A 21,045-nucleotide genomic window follows, 5' to 3' on the forward strand; every position below is an offset into this window, starting at 1 on the left:
CTAAGATGTATTTGTACACTGGGGCGTGACTCACGTGGTGTTCGTGCAGGTCTCATGTGCTAGAATGAACCACACTGAGTAGACATAACATAGCAGATGACCAGGACGATCTACAGAGTAAAACAGGCTATTCACATGTACAACCACCTATGCTTTCGCATATCTCTCGCTAAAGTGTAGATAAATGAACACTCCGCCTCCACAATTTTTTACAGCAAAATTGTGTAGGTTTAAGATCCAGGGTTTCGTGGCCTCTGTGTGCAAAGACTGTCATCATGTGGGCTGATCCTGGTGATAGTGCAGAAAGGGTCCAAGCTCAATGGCACATACCCCTGTGGGCTCGCGTAGCTTTAACGCACCCTTGTACTACCCTTGTCATACCTGGGACCCAAAGAGGTGCCAGCCACAAGGGTAAGAACAGAAGTTTTACAGCGAAACTGTATTCGCACTTTCCAGCGCCTATAGGTGGCGCGGAGAACGTTTCAATATGGCGGGGATAGAGGGGATAAGGATAGAGCGATACGAAAGCGTGCGCGCCTGCAGAAGCAGGCGGTCTACGGGCCTCTGGTATCTCTAAGTACGATCCTTGACCTTGCTAAGGACACGCAGAGATGTATTGTCGAAGGAGAGGCTACGTTTCATCATCATCATCATCAGCCTGGTTACGCCCACTGCAGGGCAAAGGCCTCTCCCATACTTCTCCAACAACCCCGGTCATGTACTAATTGTGGCCATGTCGTCCCTGCAAACTTCTTAATTTCATCCGCCCACCTAACTTTCTGCCGCCCTCTGCTACGCTCCCTTCACTTGGAATCCATTCCGTAACCCTTAATGACCATCGGTTATCTTCCCTCCTCATTACGTGTCCTGCCCATGCCCCATTTCTTTTTCTTGATTTCAACTAAGATGTCATTAACTCGCGTTTGTTCCCTCACCCAATCTGCTCTTTTCTTATCCCTTAACGTTACACCCATCATTCTTCTTTTCATAGCTCGTTGCGTCGTCCTCAATTTAAGTAGAACCCTTTTCGTAAGTCTCCAGGTTTCTGCCCCGTACGTGAGTACTGGTAAGACACAGCTGTTATAAACTTTTCTCTTGAGGGATAATGGCAACCTGCTGTTCATGATCTGAGAATGCCTGCCAAACGCAGCCCAGCCCATTCTTATTCTTCTGATTATTTCAGTCTCATGATCCGGATCCGCAGTCACTACCTGTTCTAAGTAGATGTATTCCCTTACCACTTCCAGTGCCTCACTACCTATCGTAAACTGCTGTTCTCTTCCGAGACTGTTAAACATTACATTAGTTTTCTGCAGATTAATTTTTAGACCCACCCTCCGGCTTTGCTTCTCCAAGTCAGTGAGCATGCATTGCAATTGGTCCCCTGAGTTACTAAGTAAGACAATATCATCAGCGAATCGCAAGTTACTAAGGTATTCTAAGGTATACGGTATAAGTTACTAAGGTATACGCTGGCCATATATTATGGCGTGGAATACGAGAGCCGACAAGCGCGGCTGTCCAAGTCGAGTGACTCTGCCTGCAGACAAGCGCGCCGCAAGAGGGCCGCCGCATGCTGTAAACTTCAAGTCTGCAGTGTAACCGGCGCCCTAAAGTCACTATTTCTTCTAACGTTTTGTAATCCATACGCGATGTGCGAGAATTGACGCCAAGCACTTAATCGGTATGCGCTCGGATGTAAACAAAGCGCTGTACCCTCCTTGCCGCTATGTGTGCATTCAAGACGAGATACATGGCTCCATGCACCAGCTTAGTTGCGGAATGCTTGTTAAAAATGCCAGATGACACGGAAACATTTCAGTAGTGTCGATTTACAATACATGAGCGAGACGATGAGGTGTGCCAGCGCGCCCCGTTTCCAGCGCGATTAGCGCTTTCGCGTGCTGTAGGGAAGCTCGCATGCGCAGTCTTCATCAATGACCGCTTCAGGTACGTAGTGCTGGCCCTTGTTTCCTGCAACGTTGTCACAGAAGAGATGCTTTAAAACCAAACAGAACAAATAAAAAATCAGAAACGCGTGCGCACGACCTCCGATCGGTACACACCTTTTGCCACGGCCAAAAAAAGAAGAAGCGAATGCTTTGTGCATTGACCGCCTGCTTCATTCCCACGCAGAACGACTAAGAACAGTTGAGGAACACGTTACCTAGTTTGTAATGCTCGCGACGCAGCGTCAGGCACCGTCGCAGAATAATTACCGAAACATCGCCAGTACAGGCAGAAAACTTAATAAACGGTGACACTTCCGTATATAAATTTACATGGGAATCTGTGGTGGGCTTTCTTCGGCCAACCCTGCTGCTGTTGCTTCGTGGGACCGCAGGGTGATCTTTTGCCAAGGCACGGCGTGTCTCTTCAGCCGCTTTCGTAAGGGCTTCCACTCATCTTTAAGGCAAAGTTTCACGTTCAGCTCGCAACAAAAATCAAATGCAATCGTTGAGAGCAGCGCTACAGTCAATTACGCTCACTAAGGTGGCGCCAAAAGAAGTAGTCTTTGTTGAAATGCTCGCTACATACGATTTCTTCGCTCATTTTCTTCCCGATGCGGAGCTTGACCGCCCACGACTTCATCCGTTCTTTTTTACTCATTTAGAAAGTGGTGCAGGCTTACTTTTGCCAATATTGCACAATTTGGGCATTGTGACGCACTATACATGCGGTTGGTCTTCGCTGTTTTTCTCTATATCGAAGAGTACCAAAACGCCAATACTGCTGCAGAAACCGCGTGAGCGGAAAATCCATCACCCCCTCCCGGCTTCCGAAAGAATCCGCGCGGCGGCGCTAGCATATCTGGAAAGTGGATGGATGGAGAAAGTAAATGGGCTGGGAGAGTGTTCAGGTATCTGTACAGGAAGAAAACATTGATTCACAGTGGAGGAAAAGAACTAGGAAGCTTACCAGCAAGTATGCGGCCTGTAGGGTGGGCAACACAGCAACAAAGAAGGTCAAGCGGAAAGTCAGAGAGGCTGTATTAATCTCTTGGGTGGTGGCAATGGAAAAGAAACCTGCCATGAGTAACTACTTAAGAGGAAAAAACGAAATCAGGAAAGAGACCATTTATGATAACTCAAAAGGAAGCTCATTACTTTTCGAAGCGAGATCGGGATGCCTTAGAACACGCACCTATACATAACTTTCACGTGACGTCACCTCCGTCGTCTGCACCGACCGCCCGCCATTGCTCGGTACCACGTTTGGATCGCTTGCTCTTTGCCTGTGAAGTACAACGCGTCCGTGACAGGCGTGTACGACGGTTGAAGCGTGGCGGTGCTAAGAGGAAAGTGTTCGGAGTTTTGCCCTGCGTACTTCGAAGGTCTTGTCGGCGCTACGCGGGCACGATACGAGACGAAGACGAAACTCTGCGACGGCGTGGACCCTTACACACTGAGAGTCGGCGCGGATGCGACTGCAGATGTGGAGCTGCTGCCAGCTACAACGCAGGTGGACATAATCAATTACCTGGTTTTATCAACCAGCTACGTCACATTGCAGCAGATGAAGGTGTATAAATCGCTGGATGCACACAACTACTTCACCAGCGGCTGGGTGCGGAACATTGCAGCAATGCGGCTCCAGTCGGAGCGCGTCATCGTACTCGGCGAGGTAAGGCAACAGCGAATGAAAACACATTTTTGTGCACGAGGAAGCGTAGACGACAGCGAAATCTCTCGTTTTTATTCTACGATTCCATTCAGACGCAGCCGATTTGCCGCACTAGCTATTTCTGTTCAGTCTTTGTGCACAGAGCAGTTAAATGTAAACGTGGTGCAGCTTTTCTTAGGTGCCCAAGAGTAAAGTTCAGATTGCACGTTTAGATGCCGCAACCGCTGTACGAGCTTCGCGATAGGGTCATTAACCAAACAAAACTTTCGATAACTAATTCTAAGCAACATTTCTTTTTTTTTTCAGGTCAGCCATTCCCAGCGGCTTCGGGAGCCAAACCTGAAAGTGTGGTGCTTAGCAAACACAGATGGCAGCATTATAACAGCGCACTGCACCTGCATGGCAGGTGCAGGGGAAGCATGCTCGCACATTGGTGCTGTGCTATTTGCTGTAGAGACATCAGTGCGCTTAAGAGAAACGAGAACATGCACAGGAAGAAAAAATGCCTGGCTCCCAGCCAATTGCTCTGGCACACAGCCCAAGCGCCTAAGAGACATAGATTTCTCGTCATCCAAGATGAGGAAGAGAAAAATGGACTCGATTCACCTGCAGCAAGGTGTTGAAATCACATCAACGTGCCTCCCACAAGCCCTGCCACTAGCTCCTACTGAAGAGTCAATACAACTGTTCCATTCACGTCTTGCTGATGCTGGAGCTACACCAGCTGTCTTCATGGTCCACCCAAGGTACAGCGCTATGTTTGGGAAACCAAGAATGCTAGAACCACGTGTTCTGCGTGATCTCTCATTTGCAGAAGCTCGATCTGAGGACTTGGAAACACTGATTAAACGGGGTGAGGACTTCCTTAGTGAGCTTCACATCAGTCAAGAAATGGTGGACCACGTCGAAAGTGCCACAAGAGGACAGTCAAGTTGTCCAAAGTGGTTTGTGTACCGTGCTGGCAGAATCACTGCTTCTGTGACAAAAAGTGTATGCTCGACGAGCTTGAAAAAGCCTTCTATAAGTCTCTTGAAAAAAATATGTTATCCTGAGCAGCAGAAGTTCACCTCCACATCAACAACATGGGGATTGGAGCATGAGTGTGACGCAATCACGAGCTACATGTCTGAAATGAAGCGGCATCATAGTGACTTTGAACTCTTAAAGACGGGAGTTTACTTGAGCACACAGTACCCATACCTTGCAGCGACACCAGATGCTTTTATCAGTTGCACATGCTGCGGCAAAGGCGTCGTTGAGGTTAAATGCCCGTACACACTGGCTAGGAGAGGAATACAAGAGGCGAGCAATGACCCAAATTTTTGTCTAGAGAATGTGAATGGAAAGCTGACATTGAAACGAACGCACCCATACTACTTTCAAGTACAAACACAAATGGCGGTATGCGAGACAACATATTGCGATTTTGTTGTTTGGACCCCATTGTCAGTGTACATAGAAAGGGTGGCCAAAGACAATACCTTTTTGAGCTCCATGCTGTCCTCTACGAAGAAATTTTTTACACAAGTGATCATGCCAGAACTGCTTGCACAGTATTTCACCAGGAAAAGTACAGAAAGCAGCCAAAATAGCAAAGAGGAAGCCTCGTACTGTTTCTGTGGAGGGCCTGAATCTGGCAAAATGCTGGCATGCGAAGGCCAAAATTGCAAGTATGGCTGGTTTCACTATGTTTGTCTTGGTATTAAGAGGGCTCCAAAACAGAAACAGTGGTTTTGTGAGGACTGTGCCACTGGAAATAGCCAACAGAAGGCTACAAACCCCAACAGAGCTGCAGCACCATTCAGCTGCTTGTCAAACGTTGTCAAGACTACACTTGAAGCGGCCAGTACAGCGACAAGTGTAAACACAGGATAGCTTAGTGAAGTGAAGCCTTGTCGCCCATTATGTATACAGCAACAAACATCAAGACTACACACTGTGAATTTTGAATGTACAGCTAGATCCACGTAAACAACTATTGCTAAATGAAGAATAGCTTTAAGTGTGTAAATGCATCAATATGAACTGGTATGCCATATTTATGTCCAATACCCATAATTCTAGCTTTCTTTTGCTGAAATTGAAAAAGTTTCAGAGTAAGAAGTTATTCATAAACTTACTGTTATTATTTACACAATACTGCAAGCTACCATTTTGCAGTCAGGGCAGGAGTGGTTAATACTAAAACAATCAATATGGTATTGCAGAGGGTAAAAAGACCAATTGTACTCAAGAACGCAGTCAAAACTTATTTGGGGTGCGAAGGCACTTGCAACTAAGGGGACGAACAAGTACACACACATAAAGATCATTCAAACGACAAAATGTTCCTTGATAAGCAAGCAGCAAAAGTGCAGACTTTATTGTCAACGTACAGGAATCAGAAATTTGACTATGAAAAGAGAAGCTGTGTCACAACTACAGGGAGAATATGCACATGTTGCGACAACACACTGCAGATCAGATTCAGTACATATCTACAAGCACATGTTTGTTCGAAGATGCATGTGTGTAGGCACACACCAAGTGCTTGAGTGAATACTTGTGCGAATGTAAAAGCACTTGTGAAAAGTTCATACTTGTAAAAGAATGCCTTGAGTAAAACTTTGCAAACTGTCTACTGCGCAACATGCAGTTATTTACAATGCAATGGGAGAACAATGGAAGCAATCACTCAGTGAAATCACAAATAAAAATGCACAATCAGCAAAGAATTGCAATGGGGGTCAGAAGACACGGATGGCAGTGAGACAACAAGGATGAGCGCTAACTTTCAACTGGGTATTTGTTCCCAGAAAAACATGTATTTGTAGGTTCGCACACCGATACGGCCCAATCACCGCACATGGAAACCAGCCGCTTCCAGGAACGCAAATTTGCTTGTCGTCAGAGCAACCGAAGGGGAACTGATGCAGGTATCAGCGGCCCTCGCTATCAATGCAGCTTCAACACATCTCATATAACTTCATCTACCTTCCTATACAAAACAGAGCACTCTTAAACTCGCGGGATCGAATCCCGGCCATGGTGGCTGCATTTCGATGGAGGCGAAATGCGAAAACACCCAAGTACTTAGATTTAGGTGCACGTTAAAGATCCCCAGGTGGTCGAAATTTCCGGAGTCCTCCACTACGGCGTGCCTCATAATCAGAAAGTGGTTTTGGCACGTTAAACCCCCATAATTTAGAGCACTCTTAAACAAGGGTTTACACCCACAATCACCGCAATGCACAGACACATGATCATCCCTACATCGGTTCAATTTTTTGTTATGTTATTTTAACCTATCGTGCAGGCATCTCTCCGACTGCCCACACGATATGGCAAGGCGATGCACCACATTCTTTGTGCTATGACCCCCATTGCTGTATGTAACCAACTAGTCCAAGCCCATACAACAAGAATGTCCGCAAGGCTGTTCACGAGGGCAGTTTTGGATTATCAGGAACTACCGATGGACAAAGGTTGGTGAGGGCACAGCAAACTGTTACTATCTTATCAAGTGGTGTGAATGCGTGTCCTGCCTTGCTAGCCACGTAGTGAATTGGCTGGACCGCTTTCATTATCAAATATTTGTTCCGCACAAGCCCTATCACCCGTTCTACATGAATGCGAACATTGGCCAGTTTTCTCGTGTTTTCTACATCCAGCACAGTAAGTTGTTTCTGGCCTCTAGTGAAAGCAGGGATATGGAGTTTAGCACAGTACAACCCTAAAGTGTCTGCAATGTCAAAACCTCTGTCAGCTAAAACAACATCCCCTTGTGACAAATATTCCAAAATGCCACAATGTTCGGTTATGTGCTTATCGCTAGCTCTGCCTCCCCAACCTTCAGAAATGTATGTAATTACACCTTGTGGACAGATGCCAATTAAAAACTTGGCAGTGTTGCTGTTCTTATAGTTTGACCAAGTCTCGCTTCTTGGCTGCAAGGATGATGGTCTTTCAATTTTGATCTCAAAGCAGTCAATTATGACTGCCACTTTTGAGCCAAATGATTCAAAAAACGCTTGTGGCATTGTCCTTTGTATGTCATTTCGTGACGGCCACACGATTTGTGACCTCAGCCTTGAAAAGGCAGCATCCAGCCACTTCTCAAAAATTCTGCTGACGGTAGCGCATGAAATGTGAAACCTGTAGGCAAGATCCTGGTGCGGAAAGTTGAACTTAAGTTTCATTAAGAAAATAATGAACTCTTGAAACTTTGGCAACCCATTTTGCGGCGTATGTTTTACAGCCGACTCGACCAGTTGGAATACAGCCTGCAAGACCGAATAGTTTATCAGTCCTGAGTAAAAGGCAACTTTGGCGTCATCTTGACGCAGAGATGCTTCCGTAACTTCAAGCAATTCTTTTTGCTTTTTTAAGGTGCACAATTCAGAAGTCAGTCTCTTGTTGTCTGCCTCAAGTGCTTGGATGTTTTGCCCCGTTAAATCTGTCTGCACACCAATATCACCTGCAAAAGAAGAAAAAAAAAATGTAAACCAAATTTCAAGTGATTAACAGTAGGTAGTATCACAAAATTTTGTTGCAAACTTACGTCTGCGTGGTTCTGAGTCCACAGTAGAAACTGGAAGCTCCATTAGACATTCTGCCTCATTTTCCGAGCTTGCACCGCTCTCGGGAAACTCGATCCCCGCGGGAGACTGTTGCGCTGCTACGCTGGCTTCGACAGCATCCTTTTCTTTCTTTTTTTGGCTGCGCTTCTTCGATCGCTGGAACCTCGCTTCGTTGGTCAAAGGTCTTTCACCATCGTAACCCAGATGCTGCATTGGTGCCCAGTCAGGGTTTGCGTCATCCATCAACTTGGAAGGCTTGCCTGCAAATATTTAGAGCCATCGCGAAACCTCCCAATGTAATGATCACATAGGGTGGCGAGACTTCGAGCTGCCGACACGAAAGCACCCATGTTTTTACACGGCACATAACGACGTTGCACAGGCAGCGTTTTAAGAATGAGCAGAAAAAAGTGAGCAGCGTACGTAAACGGCAGTCAAGAACTGCTGGCGTACAGCGAAAAAAGCGAAATTCGTAGGTAAACAGCAATCAGGAATTCCTGGCGTGCAGCGTACAGTAACAGAAGCGAGAGAAAGATCCGCGTACGTAAACAGTGGACGAGATCTACTGCGTGCGAGCATCGCAATCAGCGGCATGGCTTGCCTATATCGGTGTGTAAATGCATGCGGGTGTGCCTTTTCCTTACCTGTGATGCAGTGGCGACCGCAGACACGGACGTTTTCCAGGTTCTTCAAGTCGCTCCTATTAATGCGAGCAAGCCAGAGGCTCCTGCGCTTTTCGGAGAGAATCCTCGTTCTCTCACACTGCCGAGTTATTATTTTAGGCAAACTGTGTAAACCTACGTTCGAGCCAGTGCAGCTGGGCCTCTTAGCACTCTTGCTTCTTGTTCGGCAACCATATATTGCGCATATAGGCATTATTTCGAATAAAGCAAGGACTACGGAGAGACGCAAACACAGTCGTCCGTACGGCTGCCGGTTCGGTTGGTACTCAGCAATGGCGGACGCGGTCACGGAAGCTGCCGGAAGTGACGTGCGTGCAAGTTATGTATAAGGCGAGATATAAGAAGGAAGAAGAAGCATGTGCTTGCTGCGGTAAAGCTAGGGAAACGACGGAGCATGTTTTATTAGAATGTGAAGACGTCTACCCAGCGGTCGATTTAGGCACCACTGGCCTCCTTGAAGCCCTTGGGTTCAGCGGGAGCAGTGGTAAAGTAAACATGTCCGCAATAGACATTAGTAAGATGCGATTGGAGGATTGGTGGAAGAAAAGTAGGGAAACGGCAAAAAACGGAGACGTACAAAAGCACAGTTCGCAATAGGGGATCAGAAAATTTGGGCGTGGTAGTTCATAGTGCATTTTTTTATTGTTTAACCTAGGTAGGACATTAGGCAGTATTATAGCAAGAGCTTGGTGGCGCAACCCACCGCCCCGTTCCTAATGGGGACGCTCATAACATCCATCCTCCATCCAGCGCGAATAGGACCAATATCTGGGCTTTCGTGGCGTCTGTGTGCAGAAACTACCATGTGGACCGATCATGGTGATAGTGCAGGAAGAGTTCAAGTTCAATGGAACATAACCCTGTGGGCTGGGAGCCTGTAACGCGCCCTAGAACTACCCTTGTAACACCTACCTTGTAACAGAGTCTCGAGAAATGGACAGTGTTCTGTAACTCAAAATCAGCACTGCAACTTATCAGCAATTATATGAATGACAGAACCGCATATAGTCATCTGGTTTGTGACATCATGTCTCTGCTTGCTGAGGCTTCTTATTCCGGGCATACCATCGTGCTGCAGTGGATTGCTGGCCATTGTGGAATAGCTGGAAACGAACAGGCTGACGCGGAAACAAAAAAGGCGCACACTGACGGAACCATTATAAAAATTCATTTTTCCCGGTATGACATTAACGCCTTGCTTCATACCTCCATTAAAACTTCTACGGCGCGACATTGGGACAATCCCGAACATCGACAAGAGCTCCTCCATAGACTTTATGCTGGATTACAATTCTGGCTTCCAATTCGGTTGCGGAGAAGCCAGGAAACACTCATTCATCGATTCAGGCTGCGTGTGGCATACACCCACAAGATTGGACAAGCACGGGACCCTGAATGTAGCGTCTGTCACACTCTCGATACAATAGCTCACGTACTTTGTGTGTGCCCTCAATATGCGGCCGAACGAAGAACACTCAAATCTATTGTTGACAGCTTGGACTCCCACCCCTTTTCAGAAGAAAAGCTTTTGGGCGCGTGGAGGAGTGTTGACTGTGCCCAGCGTGCCATAAGATCACTTTTGAACTTTTTAAGTGAGACTGGTTTAGACGATTGCCTCTAGAAGCTGTGAGACGTGAAGTCAGTGCGAAATGTATTTGCCCAATAACTTTCTGTGGCAAGATTACTTTTTGCGTGGACAAGGTTACTCTTACGTGTATTGCGTCTACAGTGCGCATCCGCATATTGGACAACGTGTATATAGTATCTCATTCTACCATAACATAATCACCCGCCACCTACCTTTCCCTATATTTTCCACTTCCCCTTTCCCCAGCGAGGAGTTGCAGGCTAGAGACACGCTCTCCGGGCCGACCTCTCCTCCTTTCTCTTCATTGAAATCTACTCCTCCTCCTACTGGGGTCCAAGCTATCATCATCAGCAATGGCTCGAGCGTCGTCATCTTCCACAGCTGGCTGCCCTCGGCGCAACGGCGCGAACGCGCTCGTGCCACTGCTCACCCGTTTCCACAGCTGGCTCCGTTGCCGCTCAACATTCCAGCGTAGAATTTCACTTCTCTTCTGCCGTCGTAACCCTTCACCCGCCCGCCTCCACCTTATATTTCCGGACGTCTACACTACCCCCAACTGCCGGTGCTGTGGTATTCACCCGGCTACACTTCCGCATATGTTATGGGAGTGCCCAGCACAGTACACCCAGACTAACACCACGACTCTCTCGTCGAGGTTGCATGACGCTCTGCGGAGCTCCGCCCTCGACGACCAAACCTGGGCGACCCAACACGCCCGCGAGGCGGCGGCGAGGCAAGCCCTCGACGTCCCTTCGTGGAAGGCTTAGGCCCGGCCATCATAAAGTGCTGGTTCTACAATAAAAGTTATTCCTCCTCCTGCCGTCGTAATGGGGAGGCGGCGTTTATGGCGGTATGAGCCATTCCTTAAGGATGTATGAGCCATTCATTGTCTTACGTGATGGATGTGATACTCGAATGTGTGTGCTTGTAAACCTGTATCGTCACTATGACTACAGGTCAGGGCAATATATTCGTACCTTTGTTCAAAATTCTGTGTCACCTCTGTGTCGTTCGCTAACCGGCTTCGCTGGTCATCCAACTTCACAGAGTGGAATTGATCATGACTTTTTAATTTTTGTGAGACACCTTTGAAGTCGTGTTGAAATCCACGTGTGCACGGAGAGACTTTCGTTTTTATTTTCGTATAAACACGAAGAAAAGGTTCCGCGCTTACGGTTGCTTTGTTCTCACTCCATCAATGTCAAATTTACATCTGACGGAAAAATAAAAGTTCAGATTAAACGCCCGGAATTTGTCCGGGTACTGATTTTATTTATGAAGGCAAAGCGCGCCGTTCTTTTAATTAACATTTGAAAATGTGCATCTTTTGAAAGGTTGTCGTAATTTAAGAGTAATAGCGCACATTTAAAAAAAAGACTTCGTATCTTCCGGTCCGCAGTGATTCTGAAGTACAGTTGCAAGTGGTCGTCGTTACCACTGTGACAATCCCGGAAAGGTCAGGAACGGCACCGTCGTGGTGTTAGCACCGACGCCCCTCGCTGGGGTGGCCCCGTCTCGGGACGCGCGCTTCCTGTTCTCACTGGCGGCGACAACCCGCATCAGGTGCACGAAGCTGTCGTCCGGCTTGTTTTGGCTCTCGTAGATGTACGGCAAGGAGTCGCCAGAGGACGCTTGGGAGTGAGGGCTGGGCGTGCGCGATGCCGACCCAACCTTGGTTGTGCGAGGTGGTACCGCTGTGTGACGCTGCCGCTGTTCAACTTCGTTCGCATCGGGGACCTTGGTAAGGAGCAAAAGTAGAGTGGTGCGAATGAGCGGAACCAAGCGGGTGTCACACTGCCTGCCAGACCGAAGGCCGACAAGAAAGTAGGCGGGTCAAAGACGCGCGCTGTCTTCAAACATGATGGTTTTGTAGTAGACGCGCCGATTTCGAAAAGGCAACATTGACAACAAAGTAACAGACAAGAGTGGAAAATAAACCCGAAAAGACGATGAATCATCAAGATCGCTTTCTGCGTCTGCTAGTGGCCTTACGAAAAAAAAAATAAGTTTCGTTTGCTTGAAAACGCTATGGATTGCTTGCTGACGCATGTGCTTTGCTCCGACGCCATTTGCGCAGCTTTTGTGATTATCTGTGCGGTTGCTCCTGTGTTTGCGGATTACTGTGGCTAGCCATAACTCCGCACTAACTTTCGGACCCCCTTTCTGTCACTTTGCAGCTTTAAGATAATCATATTGTGTGTCTACACCGATATTTCACACATGTGGCATAATAATAGTAACGTGAATAGCGCTGACCGTGTCAGTGGACGTCAGCAGTTCTTGGCTTCGTGTGTCATCGCTGGCGACATCGTTGCTCCTTTCTGTGGCCTCTTCATCGGCTCTATCGTGCAGATGTCTGGTGCCCTCGAGCGTGAAGACGGTGTGCGACGCCGAGGTGGTCATGGTGCGGTAGAACTCCTTCACTTCCTCCGGGTCTTCGTCCAGCTTGTAGGCGATGAAGCCGACCGAGTACAGCAGGAACGTGCTGACCACGATGCTGTAGTAGACGATCACGTCCACGCAGCGCACGACGTGATGCCGCTGGCGCAGCGAGGACATGGCCCCTCTGTGGTAACCTAAGTTGTCGCGGCTGTCTTGGACTCCGGCTTCGAGAACCCGCCGCGCATTCCCGCCGCTGGGACTGCGAGCGCCTGGGCTCCGAGTACTTGGTGGACTCCAAGCGCCTTGTGGACTCCGAGTACCTAGAATGCGAGCGCTTACTGGATTGCGAATGTCGACTGGTGGACTACGAGGGCCTGGTGGACCGCGAGGGCTGCCTGCAAGTAATCAGGCCAGTCGACCAGAATTTTAGGAGTCTCCCAAACTTTATTCCCGTGTCCTGACTCGACTCTATTTTGACAGCCATTTGTTCTGATTTGAAGTCCTGGCACCGCTGGTGTGCGGCACGCGCCTGCGCGGCTTTCAACCACCCGAGCATGCTCACATTCGCCGAATTCATTCTTTCAGTCTCTGTCACAAAAAAGCTTCCCTGGATATGACACTAATGCACGTGGAGCGCGTTACGACGGAGGTTAAAGTCAATGTGAACGTATGCCTGAAATGTGATAAGTTTCGCCGACTAAATTCTAATTAAACTAAAAGTAAACTAACTAAAGAAGGATCGTGTATCGTAGTACTGGAGGCACGCTTCGTGCAATACTGCACGCCAAATTACACCGGCGCGTATCGCCCTCTAAGTGTCCACCCCCCCCCCCCCCCTCCGCACATCTCTCAGCCCCCACTTCCTGCAGCGGAGTCTACAACCTTGCCTGCAGCACTGCGATAGTCGTCCGAGTTTCCTGGACTGCGAGCACCGCTGATGTCTCGTTGCCTTGGGGACGGAGAGGTCGTGTTGGATTTGCTCCGGTGCTCTGTTCTGCGAACTGCTTGCCCACGATTTCTCCTATTTTCCTCCTTCTCTGGTTGACCCATGTTTGGCTGATCTCCACCGTCAGGCTGCTGGTTGCTCGTTCAGCACGTGCCTGTCCGCATGACGCCATGGCGGTGATGATACCTTTCGGGTTGGCCCCACAAGAGGAAAGAGAGAATTGGGGCAGAACCCATCGCTCTACGCATGTCGACGTTAACGAGATTAACGCAATGTAGCAACGCACCGCACTGCCTATGGTATTCCTCCCACCGCCGAAACGCGTCGTGTGAAGGGCCCTCTCGCGCCGCATTGGATGGGTGGATGGATGTAATGAGCGTCCCCTTTGGAACAGGGTGGTGGGTTGCGCCACCAAGCTCTTGCTATTATACTGCCTAATGTCGTACCTAGGCTAAAGAAGAAAAAAAAAGAAAAAAACACGATGAACTCCCACAACCAAATTTTCTGACCCCCTATTGTGAACTTTGCTTTTGTACGTCACCGTTTTTTGTCGTTTCCCTACTTCCACCAATCTTCCAATCGTCTTTTACTAATCTCTATTGCGGACACGTGTACTTTTCCCCTGCTCTCGCTGAACCCAAGAGCTTCAAGGAGGCCAGTGGTGCCTAAATCGACCGCTGGGTAGATGTCTTCACATTTTAATAAAACATACTCCATCGTTTCCCTAGCTTTACCGCAGCAAGCAAGTGCTTCTTCTTCCTTCTTATATCTCGCTTTGTAGGTGCGTGTTCTAAGGCATACCGATCTCGCTTCGAAAAGTAATGAGCTTCCCTTTGTGTTATCATAAATTGTTTCTTTCCTGATTTTGTTTTTTCCTCTTAAGTAGTTACTCATGGCAGGTTTCTTTTCCATTGCCGCCACCCATGAGATTATTTCAGCCTCTCTTACTTTCCGCTTGACGTTATTTGTTGCTGTATTGCTTACTCCACAGGCCGCATACTTGCTGGTAAGCTTCCTGGTTCTTTTCCTCCACTGTGAATCAATGTTTTTTCCTGTACAGATAGCTCAACACTCTCCCAGCCCATTTACTTTCTTCCATATTCTTCAGCCGTTCTTCATAATCAATTTTACTGTGAGCTTCCCTCACTTCAAAATTAGTCCAGCCCATATCACCTTGCACAGCTTCATTTGTAGTCTTCCCGTGAGTGCCCAATGCGAGGAGTCCCACTGACCTTTGGTTCCCATCGATTCCTGATTGTACCCATGATTTCAAGCAAACAACCGCATTTCTAAAAGTAAGTCCTGGAACCATTACACCTTTCCACATATACCCCGGAGTACCTCATACCTATTGTATCCCCATAGCGTTCTGTGCTTCATTATAACTGCATTTCTCTTCCCCTTCACTGTCATTTTTTTCCCGTGTTTCCGTATATCTATTGCATTCGTTTATCCATATACCAAGGTATTTATATTATCTCACCCGAGGTATTTCCTGGCTCTGTATTGCCACTGTCTATTCACTGTTTTCATTGAATACCATAACGCCTGATTTTGTAACACTGAATTTCATACCTAAATTGTTGCCTTCCTGTCCACAGATATTAGCCAGATGTTGCAAACCACTTTGCTTGTTAGTCGTCCGCGTAAAATAAACCTGGAAGCTGCTGCTCTACTACTCTATCCGCCTGTTTGTATGAAAGATTAAACCCGATATTACTTCCTTTTAGCGCCCTCTCCATCCTCATCATGTGCATCATAAACAGCAGTGGGGATAAAGGGCACCTCTGCCTCAGTTCCTTGTTGATATTGACTTTCTCCTCGCTATCATCCCGTCCCATTAAACGCAAACGTTATTTTATAGGTAAATCTCTCTCAAAAGCTGTAGACAAGCGTCGCCTAAGCCTTCCTCTTTCAGAATGTCCCACAATATGTTGCGGTTTACGTTGTCATACGTTCCTGTAATGTCAAAAAAGGCCACATATAATGGTCTGCTTTTTACTCTTGATATTTCAATACACTGAGTAAGAACAAATAAGTTATCATCCAAACGCCTACCTATTCTGAAGCCACTCTGAAGTTGTCCGAAAGTGCCATTATTCTCTGCCCATGCTTGCAACTTTAATTTGATTGCCTGCATTGCTAGCCTGTATATTACCGATGTAATGGTCAACGGTCTATACGAGTGAATTCTTTCTCCCCGTTACCTTTATAAATTAAGTTCATTCTACTTTGTCACCAGCTGTCTGGTATTCGTCTATCTATTAAAGTTTTCCCACTGTTTTCACCAGAGCTTCCTTACTTTTTGGTCCCAGTTCATTAATCCGCCTAACAGGAATCTCGTCTAGTCCTGTGGCTGTGCGCTTAGAAATCTTCGCTTCGGCTTTCTTCCAGTTGAAATTTGTCAGCACCAGCTCTTTTTCCATCTGGTTCTCTTTCATGCTCTTTTTTTCTTCAAATGCAACCTCGTCATTGCCTTGGAAATATTCAGCTGTTATTTTTTGGATGTAATTTAATGCCACTTCCTATTCCAGTTTGTTTCCATCTTCGCCTAGGATATATTGTTGTATTGTTGTTGACTTCCTGTTTAATAATTTTATGTGGTTCCAAAATATTCTAGGTGCGGCCTTCTTTTTCTCATTTATTTCTGACAACCAACGTTCACTTTCACCTTTTGTCTTTGCTTACGCCAGTATTTGAACCGTATACTTTTTCTCCCGGTATATTTCCCATTTGCTGGCCACTTCATCCTGAAGCAATTGCGCCTTATTTGCCTGCCTGTGCTCTTCGGATGCTTTCTGTCATTTAGCAATCGCTTCTCGCATCTCCCTATTTCACCAGCTTTTCGGTTTCTTTTTTCCTTTCCAACGAACATGTTGTTTCTCTTTCCGTATTTCTGTCGTTATTACACTTAGAAGCTCACTATATTCCCACTCTTTACTTGGCCATTTGCCAAGTTCTTCCTCGAATCTAGTGACTATATTTGTTATTTGTTCAGCGTTCAAATTTGGACTGGCCATTTTGCACTCCTTGCTATTTTTCCTAACTACATATCCCATTTTCAAAATGATGCGTTTGTGGTCACTCCCTATGCTGATATATCCTTCCGCATCAATGACCATTTTTCTCAACTTATCATGAATTCCTTCTGTCATCAGACAGTAAGCAGTCGTCGATTGCCGGTTTCCCACTTCCCACGTGATCTGCTCTTCACATTTAGGCCCTGTATTCACGATAACGAGGTAATGTTGCTCGCAAAAGTCTGGCATTGACTTCCCGTTATTGTCGGTGTAGCTATCTAAATCCTGTATGTGGGCAGTCATGTCACCTAATAGGATAATTTCGGCATTATTTACGAAACCCTTAATATCAGCACTTATGCTTTCTACTAACTCTTTATTCTTCTCCGTGATTTCCGGTCCACAGATAGGTAACGCCCAGCCAAGTTTTTTTCCCACTCATTGTACCTGATAACCAAACATGCTCCTGACATTTTGAATTTACTCTTTTCCATTTGGCTCTTTGATGGATGAGCAACCCGACTCCCCTCCCTTTCTTTCCGACTTTGTTCTGTTGCACCCTTCCCAAACATAATTCTCAATCACTGGCGGCTCCTCTGAGTCTCTAAGGCGCGTTTCTGTAACCGCATACACCCCTATTTGTTCTCTATGTAAGTGCTCCTCAATCTCTGCCCACTTTTCCTTTCTTCTGCCGCCCTGCATATTTATATAGCCTATTGCATGGCGAGCTCTCTTTCTTGCTTTCGTCCTTTTTCTGTTATTGACGGCGATCCTACTCCGAGGTTCTCTTAGGGGAAGTTCTTCATTACTACCTACACTGGCCTCCTGAGCGCCCGTGGGCCCCCTAAAAAGCAACAGCGCGACCAGCAAATCGCCAGCCCACTTCTCCTGCCAACCTGTAATTGAAATGGATCCCTTCTCGTTCAAAACCACCACACCTTCTCGTTTCCCTGTTTATTTCGACAACCTCGAAACCTTTCTCTCGGCTCATTTTCCATATCGCCTCATTAGCAGCCACTACGGCTCTTTGTACGTGATGTCACGTACAGGCACCTGCGGCACCGTGCACACCACGATCTGTACCTGAGGTGAGAGCTCGCGCAAGTCGTCCACCCCTTCGCCAAGCGCTGGGCTAGTCCTGTCCCTTTCCTGTTTAGGACGTCATTTAGCCCACCTGCTACTATGACAAGGTTGCGCACGTGCGCATTTTCCGCGAGCTTTTCTTTTGCTCGCTCCATGACAGACCCCAGTGTCCGCCCTGGAAATGTCCCTACCGCCATTCTTTTATCGCCTTTCACCCTTTCCACAATTGTTTCTGAGCACCTAGCCAGGTTTGAGTCACCGGCGATAATCACCCTTTCACTCTTTCCTACCTCTCCCTGCTTCCCTTTGTCCTTTTCGGCGTGATTCGGACTCGACAAGGGGCACGGACCCCTGCGCTCCTGCTTTTTGTGTGTGGCAGCCTAAGGTAGGTGCCGCTCTTTCCAACTACTTCCTCCCTACGTTGCACCTATTCCACGGGCTTTGCTGACACTTCCTCTCCTATCACGTCGGGGGACTGCGTTTCATTGTCACGACCATTCTCGTTCACAATGGCGGCCCTGTTCAGCTTTTCCTCGGCTGCTTGAAGTCTTTCTTCCACTATAATTTCCGTGCATCACACTTCCTATTTAGCTGATTTTTTTAGCTCTTCGACCTGTTTGACAAGCTCTTGCTGGAAAGCCTCCATTTTCTTCAGCCTAGTATCGGCATCACAGTGTGTGCCGATGGACTCGATTCCCTCTCCATTCTCATCCGTCCCCTCATCTGCTTTGAGGGACTCCCGTACACTGCATGCTTTGCCAGCTTTCTTGCCATACATTGCACGGCTTTTTCTAATATGGAAGTGCTGTCATACTATAATAATGCAGAGCACTTGCCTTCTTGCAAAAACCGATACGCACAGGATCTAAATCGTTAAAACGTCGCAAAGTAATTTTCACCAATGTTTTAAAATCAATCAATGTCGCGCAGACTTAATGTATTACACGTTTTCGCACGTGTTCAACCACGCGGCCACGCTCTCACCTTCCTACCAAAGCAATATTCCAGATACCAAAGCACACACAGTAAAACCACTAATAGCTACTAGTCTTGCCACTTCCAAGCTACTCTTTAAAGGCTATAAAGACCTAACGTACCACCCGGTTGCACGTGTTGAAGCACGTGGCGCGAAAGGACGCTCTGATTATCCTGCAAAACCAAGTATACACGAAACACAACCGCGCACACGAAAAAAAAAGAGAGAGAGAGAGAAAAAACAGAAAACTATCCAATTAATATTTAATGGCAAAATAAAACAGCAAATCATAACCTGAAACAAGCTCAAAGGATGCACAAAAAACTTTTGATTTCGTCGCCGCCACAGAGCCCTAAAAAGCGCCTCCATTCGCCACAAAATCTCACTCATTCCTGTGGATACGCTGCGCCACGTATCGGCGTCAACGCCAAGTCCGTGCGTGGCGCGTGTATTCAATCGTGTCTGCTTTTTAACGCGATAGCGTTAAGGAGCTCGTGTCGCAGAAAAGCCGGTGTCGTCGGCGTCGGTGTCGGCGTCGGCGTCAGCGTTTTTGCGGCGTTGACCGTGAGCGATAAATCACGGCAGGCACTCCATAAAGAAAAAGCAACTTCCAAGATGGTCTGGGTGGGAATCGAACCAGGGTCTCCGGAGTGCGAGACGGAGACGCTACCACTCAGCCACGATTTCGATGCTTCCAAAAGGTACAAACGCGCCTCTAGTGAATGCGGTGTTGCCTTCGAAACGAGCCGTGGAAAGTTATACTGTGGTGTATATAGGTAATTATGAACATGTAACTTACAGAAGTCGCAATTACACGAGTAGCGAAGTGCGTTTCGCTGCATTTCTTCTGCGCTTTCCGCACACGGAGAGCCATCTTGCGGCAAACACAGAAGAGCCCCTCCTCTCCATGTACGGCGCTGCCCCGACAGATGGCGCGCCACGCGCGCATTGGAGCTGTCGCGGTTCGGACTCTCTCCCCTGACAACGCTTCGCCTCGCTCCCTCCGCAGAATCAAGCGTCCTTCCTTTCTTTAGATCACTATCTCTCTATCTCTCTGCCCGTGCCGATCACGGCGTTTGGCTGGCGTGCATCATTTCCCCCTCCGGGATACCGAGTTCTTTGGTTCGCTCCGCTTGCTCAGGCGCACGTTTCATTGCTGCGCCGAACGCCGCGTTGCTCGACCATATGGCTCGACGCTCACCGCGTCTGATGCGGGGCGCCTCGTAAGTGATGGCTGCCCTGTAGCCCATTGTCTTACACCCATTGGCGGGTCGACGGGAACGCTATCGCGTTCCACTCTTGAAGGCGAAGCTTAAGCGTCCTCCAAATTTTTTAACTCTGTGCTTGTCGGAATACGTATGACGCAGGTTTGATTCAACGCAACACCGGACCCATTTAAAATGAATTTTTGTTTGCAACATTCCCAATGGCACGTACTAAGTGACCCTAGTTGGCGGGAAAACGGTTAAAGCACAGAAACATACATAGATACCGGGAAGCATGTGCTAGTTTTAGTGTTTCTCGCATTAAAATTTGCACGCTCATTCGCCCTGTACCATAGCAACACACCAGCTTCCACCCAGATAATGACCATTTCCTAGAAAAATGGCACAAATCCGCTGTGAGGGATACGCTAGGAAAGGATACCAGCATAGGAAGTAAAAAGGTAAATGAGGATAGTGAGGAAACCGATGATAGGTGAAATTAAAGAATGTGTAACAGAGGAGAAAAGGTGATGTGCGCAATCATTTATTGCGGCGGTGTTTCCGAAGCAGTGGTCACGATTCGCGTCAACAAACCGAGGTTGGTTAGATGACTGGTCGCACCCAAATGAAATGGCACAGTTGTAACGGTGGATATAGGCCAATAACCTGACTGTGTAGTACAACAACAACAACAACAACAACAACAACAACAACAACAACAACAACAACAACAACAACAACAACAACAACAACAACAATTCTGCGAAGAAAAAATATTGAAGGAATATTAATATGAAATTATAAATATAGCGAAGGAGCGGCGATGCGCTGAACTGTTGTGTTGCTAATTTCGCTTCCTAAATCCTTGGTAATAATATTGCTATGCTCAATACTGACAACAGATATCATAGTTTCGCCATAGGGCGAAGCAATGAATGCGATAGCTGCAGTTTGGAATATTACGCGAAGTGTAAGGCTT

The 21,045-nt window shown here is 47.3% G+C and overlaps 3 protein-coding genes across 3 annotated transcripts; 1 reads left to right on the forward strand and 2 right to left on the reverse strand.

Moving 5' to 3' along the window:
• Window positions 1-3,279: 3,279 nt before the first annotated feature.
• Window positions 3,280-4,451, forward strand: LOC135919556 (uncharacterized; the record flags this gene model as incomplete). Its single annotated transcript, XM_065453464.2, has 3 exons — window positions 3,280-3,624; window positions 3,931-4,370; window positions 4,439-4,451. Coding segments are annotated over 3 exons (798 nt in total), but the record flags the coding sequence as incomplete, so codon positions are not given.
• Window positions 4,452-4,735: 284 nt separating this feature from the next.
• Window positions 4,736-9,059, reverse strand: LOC135919555 (uncharacterized). The gene is made up of 4 exons (XM_065453463.1): window positions 8,828-9,059; window positions 8,165-8,443; window positions 7,860-8,080; window positions 4,736-4,750 (listed from the first exon to the last, which is right to left on the reverse strand). Exons 1-4 carry the CDS (start codon window positions 9,057-9,059, stop codon window positions 4,736-4,738), a joined length of 747 nt encoding a protein of 248 aa, XP_065309535.1.
• A 2,632-nt stretch (window positions 9,060-11,691) lies between these two features.
• LOC135919532 (uncharacterized) lies at window positions 11,692-13,886 on the reverse strand. Its single transcript, XM_065453421.1, has 3 exons — window positions 13,724-13,886; window positions 12,711-13,156; window positions 11,692-12,191 (listed from the first exon to the last, which is right to left on the reverse strand). The coding sequence occupies exons 1-3, from the start codon at window positions 13,884-13,886 to the stop codon at window positions 11,886-11,888; spliced, it is 915 nt and encodes a 304-aa protein (XP_065309493.1). The 3' UTR covers window positions 11,692-11,885.
• Window positions 13,887-21,045: the final 7,159 nt, after the last annotated feature.

Source organism: Dermacentor albipictus, chromosome 3, assembly GCF_038994185.2.
Source record: "Dermacentor albipictus isolate Rhodes 1998 colony chromosome 3, USDA_Dalb.pri_finalv2, whole genome shotgun sequence".
Classification (NCBI taxonomy): Eukaryota; Metazoa; Arthropoda; class Arachnida; order Ixodida; family Ixodidae; genus Dermacentor; species Dermacentor albipictus.

Bases quoted from the DNA above. Each gene is read 5' to 3' on its own strand.
- LOC135919555 (XM_065453463.1), bottom strand. From the start codon at position 9,059: ATGCCTATATGCGCAATATATGGTTGCCGAACAAGAAGCAAGAGTGCT. The intron at 8,444-8,827 runs GTAAGGAAAAGG...AAATATTTGCAG, and splicing joins CGGTCGCCACTGCATCACAG to GCAAGCCTTCCAAGTTGATG. The intron at 8,081-8,164 runs GTAAGTTTGCAA...CTTCTTTTGCAG, and splicing joins GGACTCAGAACCACGCAGAC to GTGATATTGGTGTGCAGACA.
- LOC135919532 (XM_065453421.1), bottom strand. From the start codon at position 13,886: ATGGGTCAACCAGAGAAGGAGGAAAATAGGAGAAATCGTGGGCAAGCA. The intron at 13,157-13,723 runs GCAAGGTTGTAG...CTCGCATTCTAG, and splicing joins CGACTATCGCAGTGCTGCAG to GTACTCGGAGTCCACAAGGC. The intron at 12,192-12,710 runs GTCAGCGCTATT...CTCCTTACCAAG, and splicing joins TGCTGACGTCCACTGACACG to GTCCCCGATGCGAACGAAGT.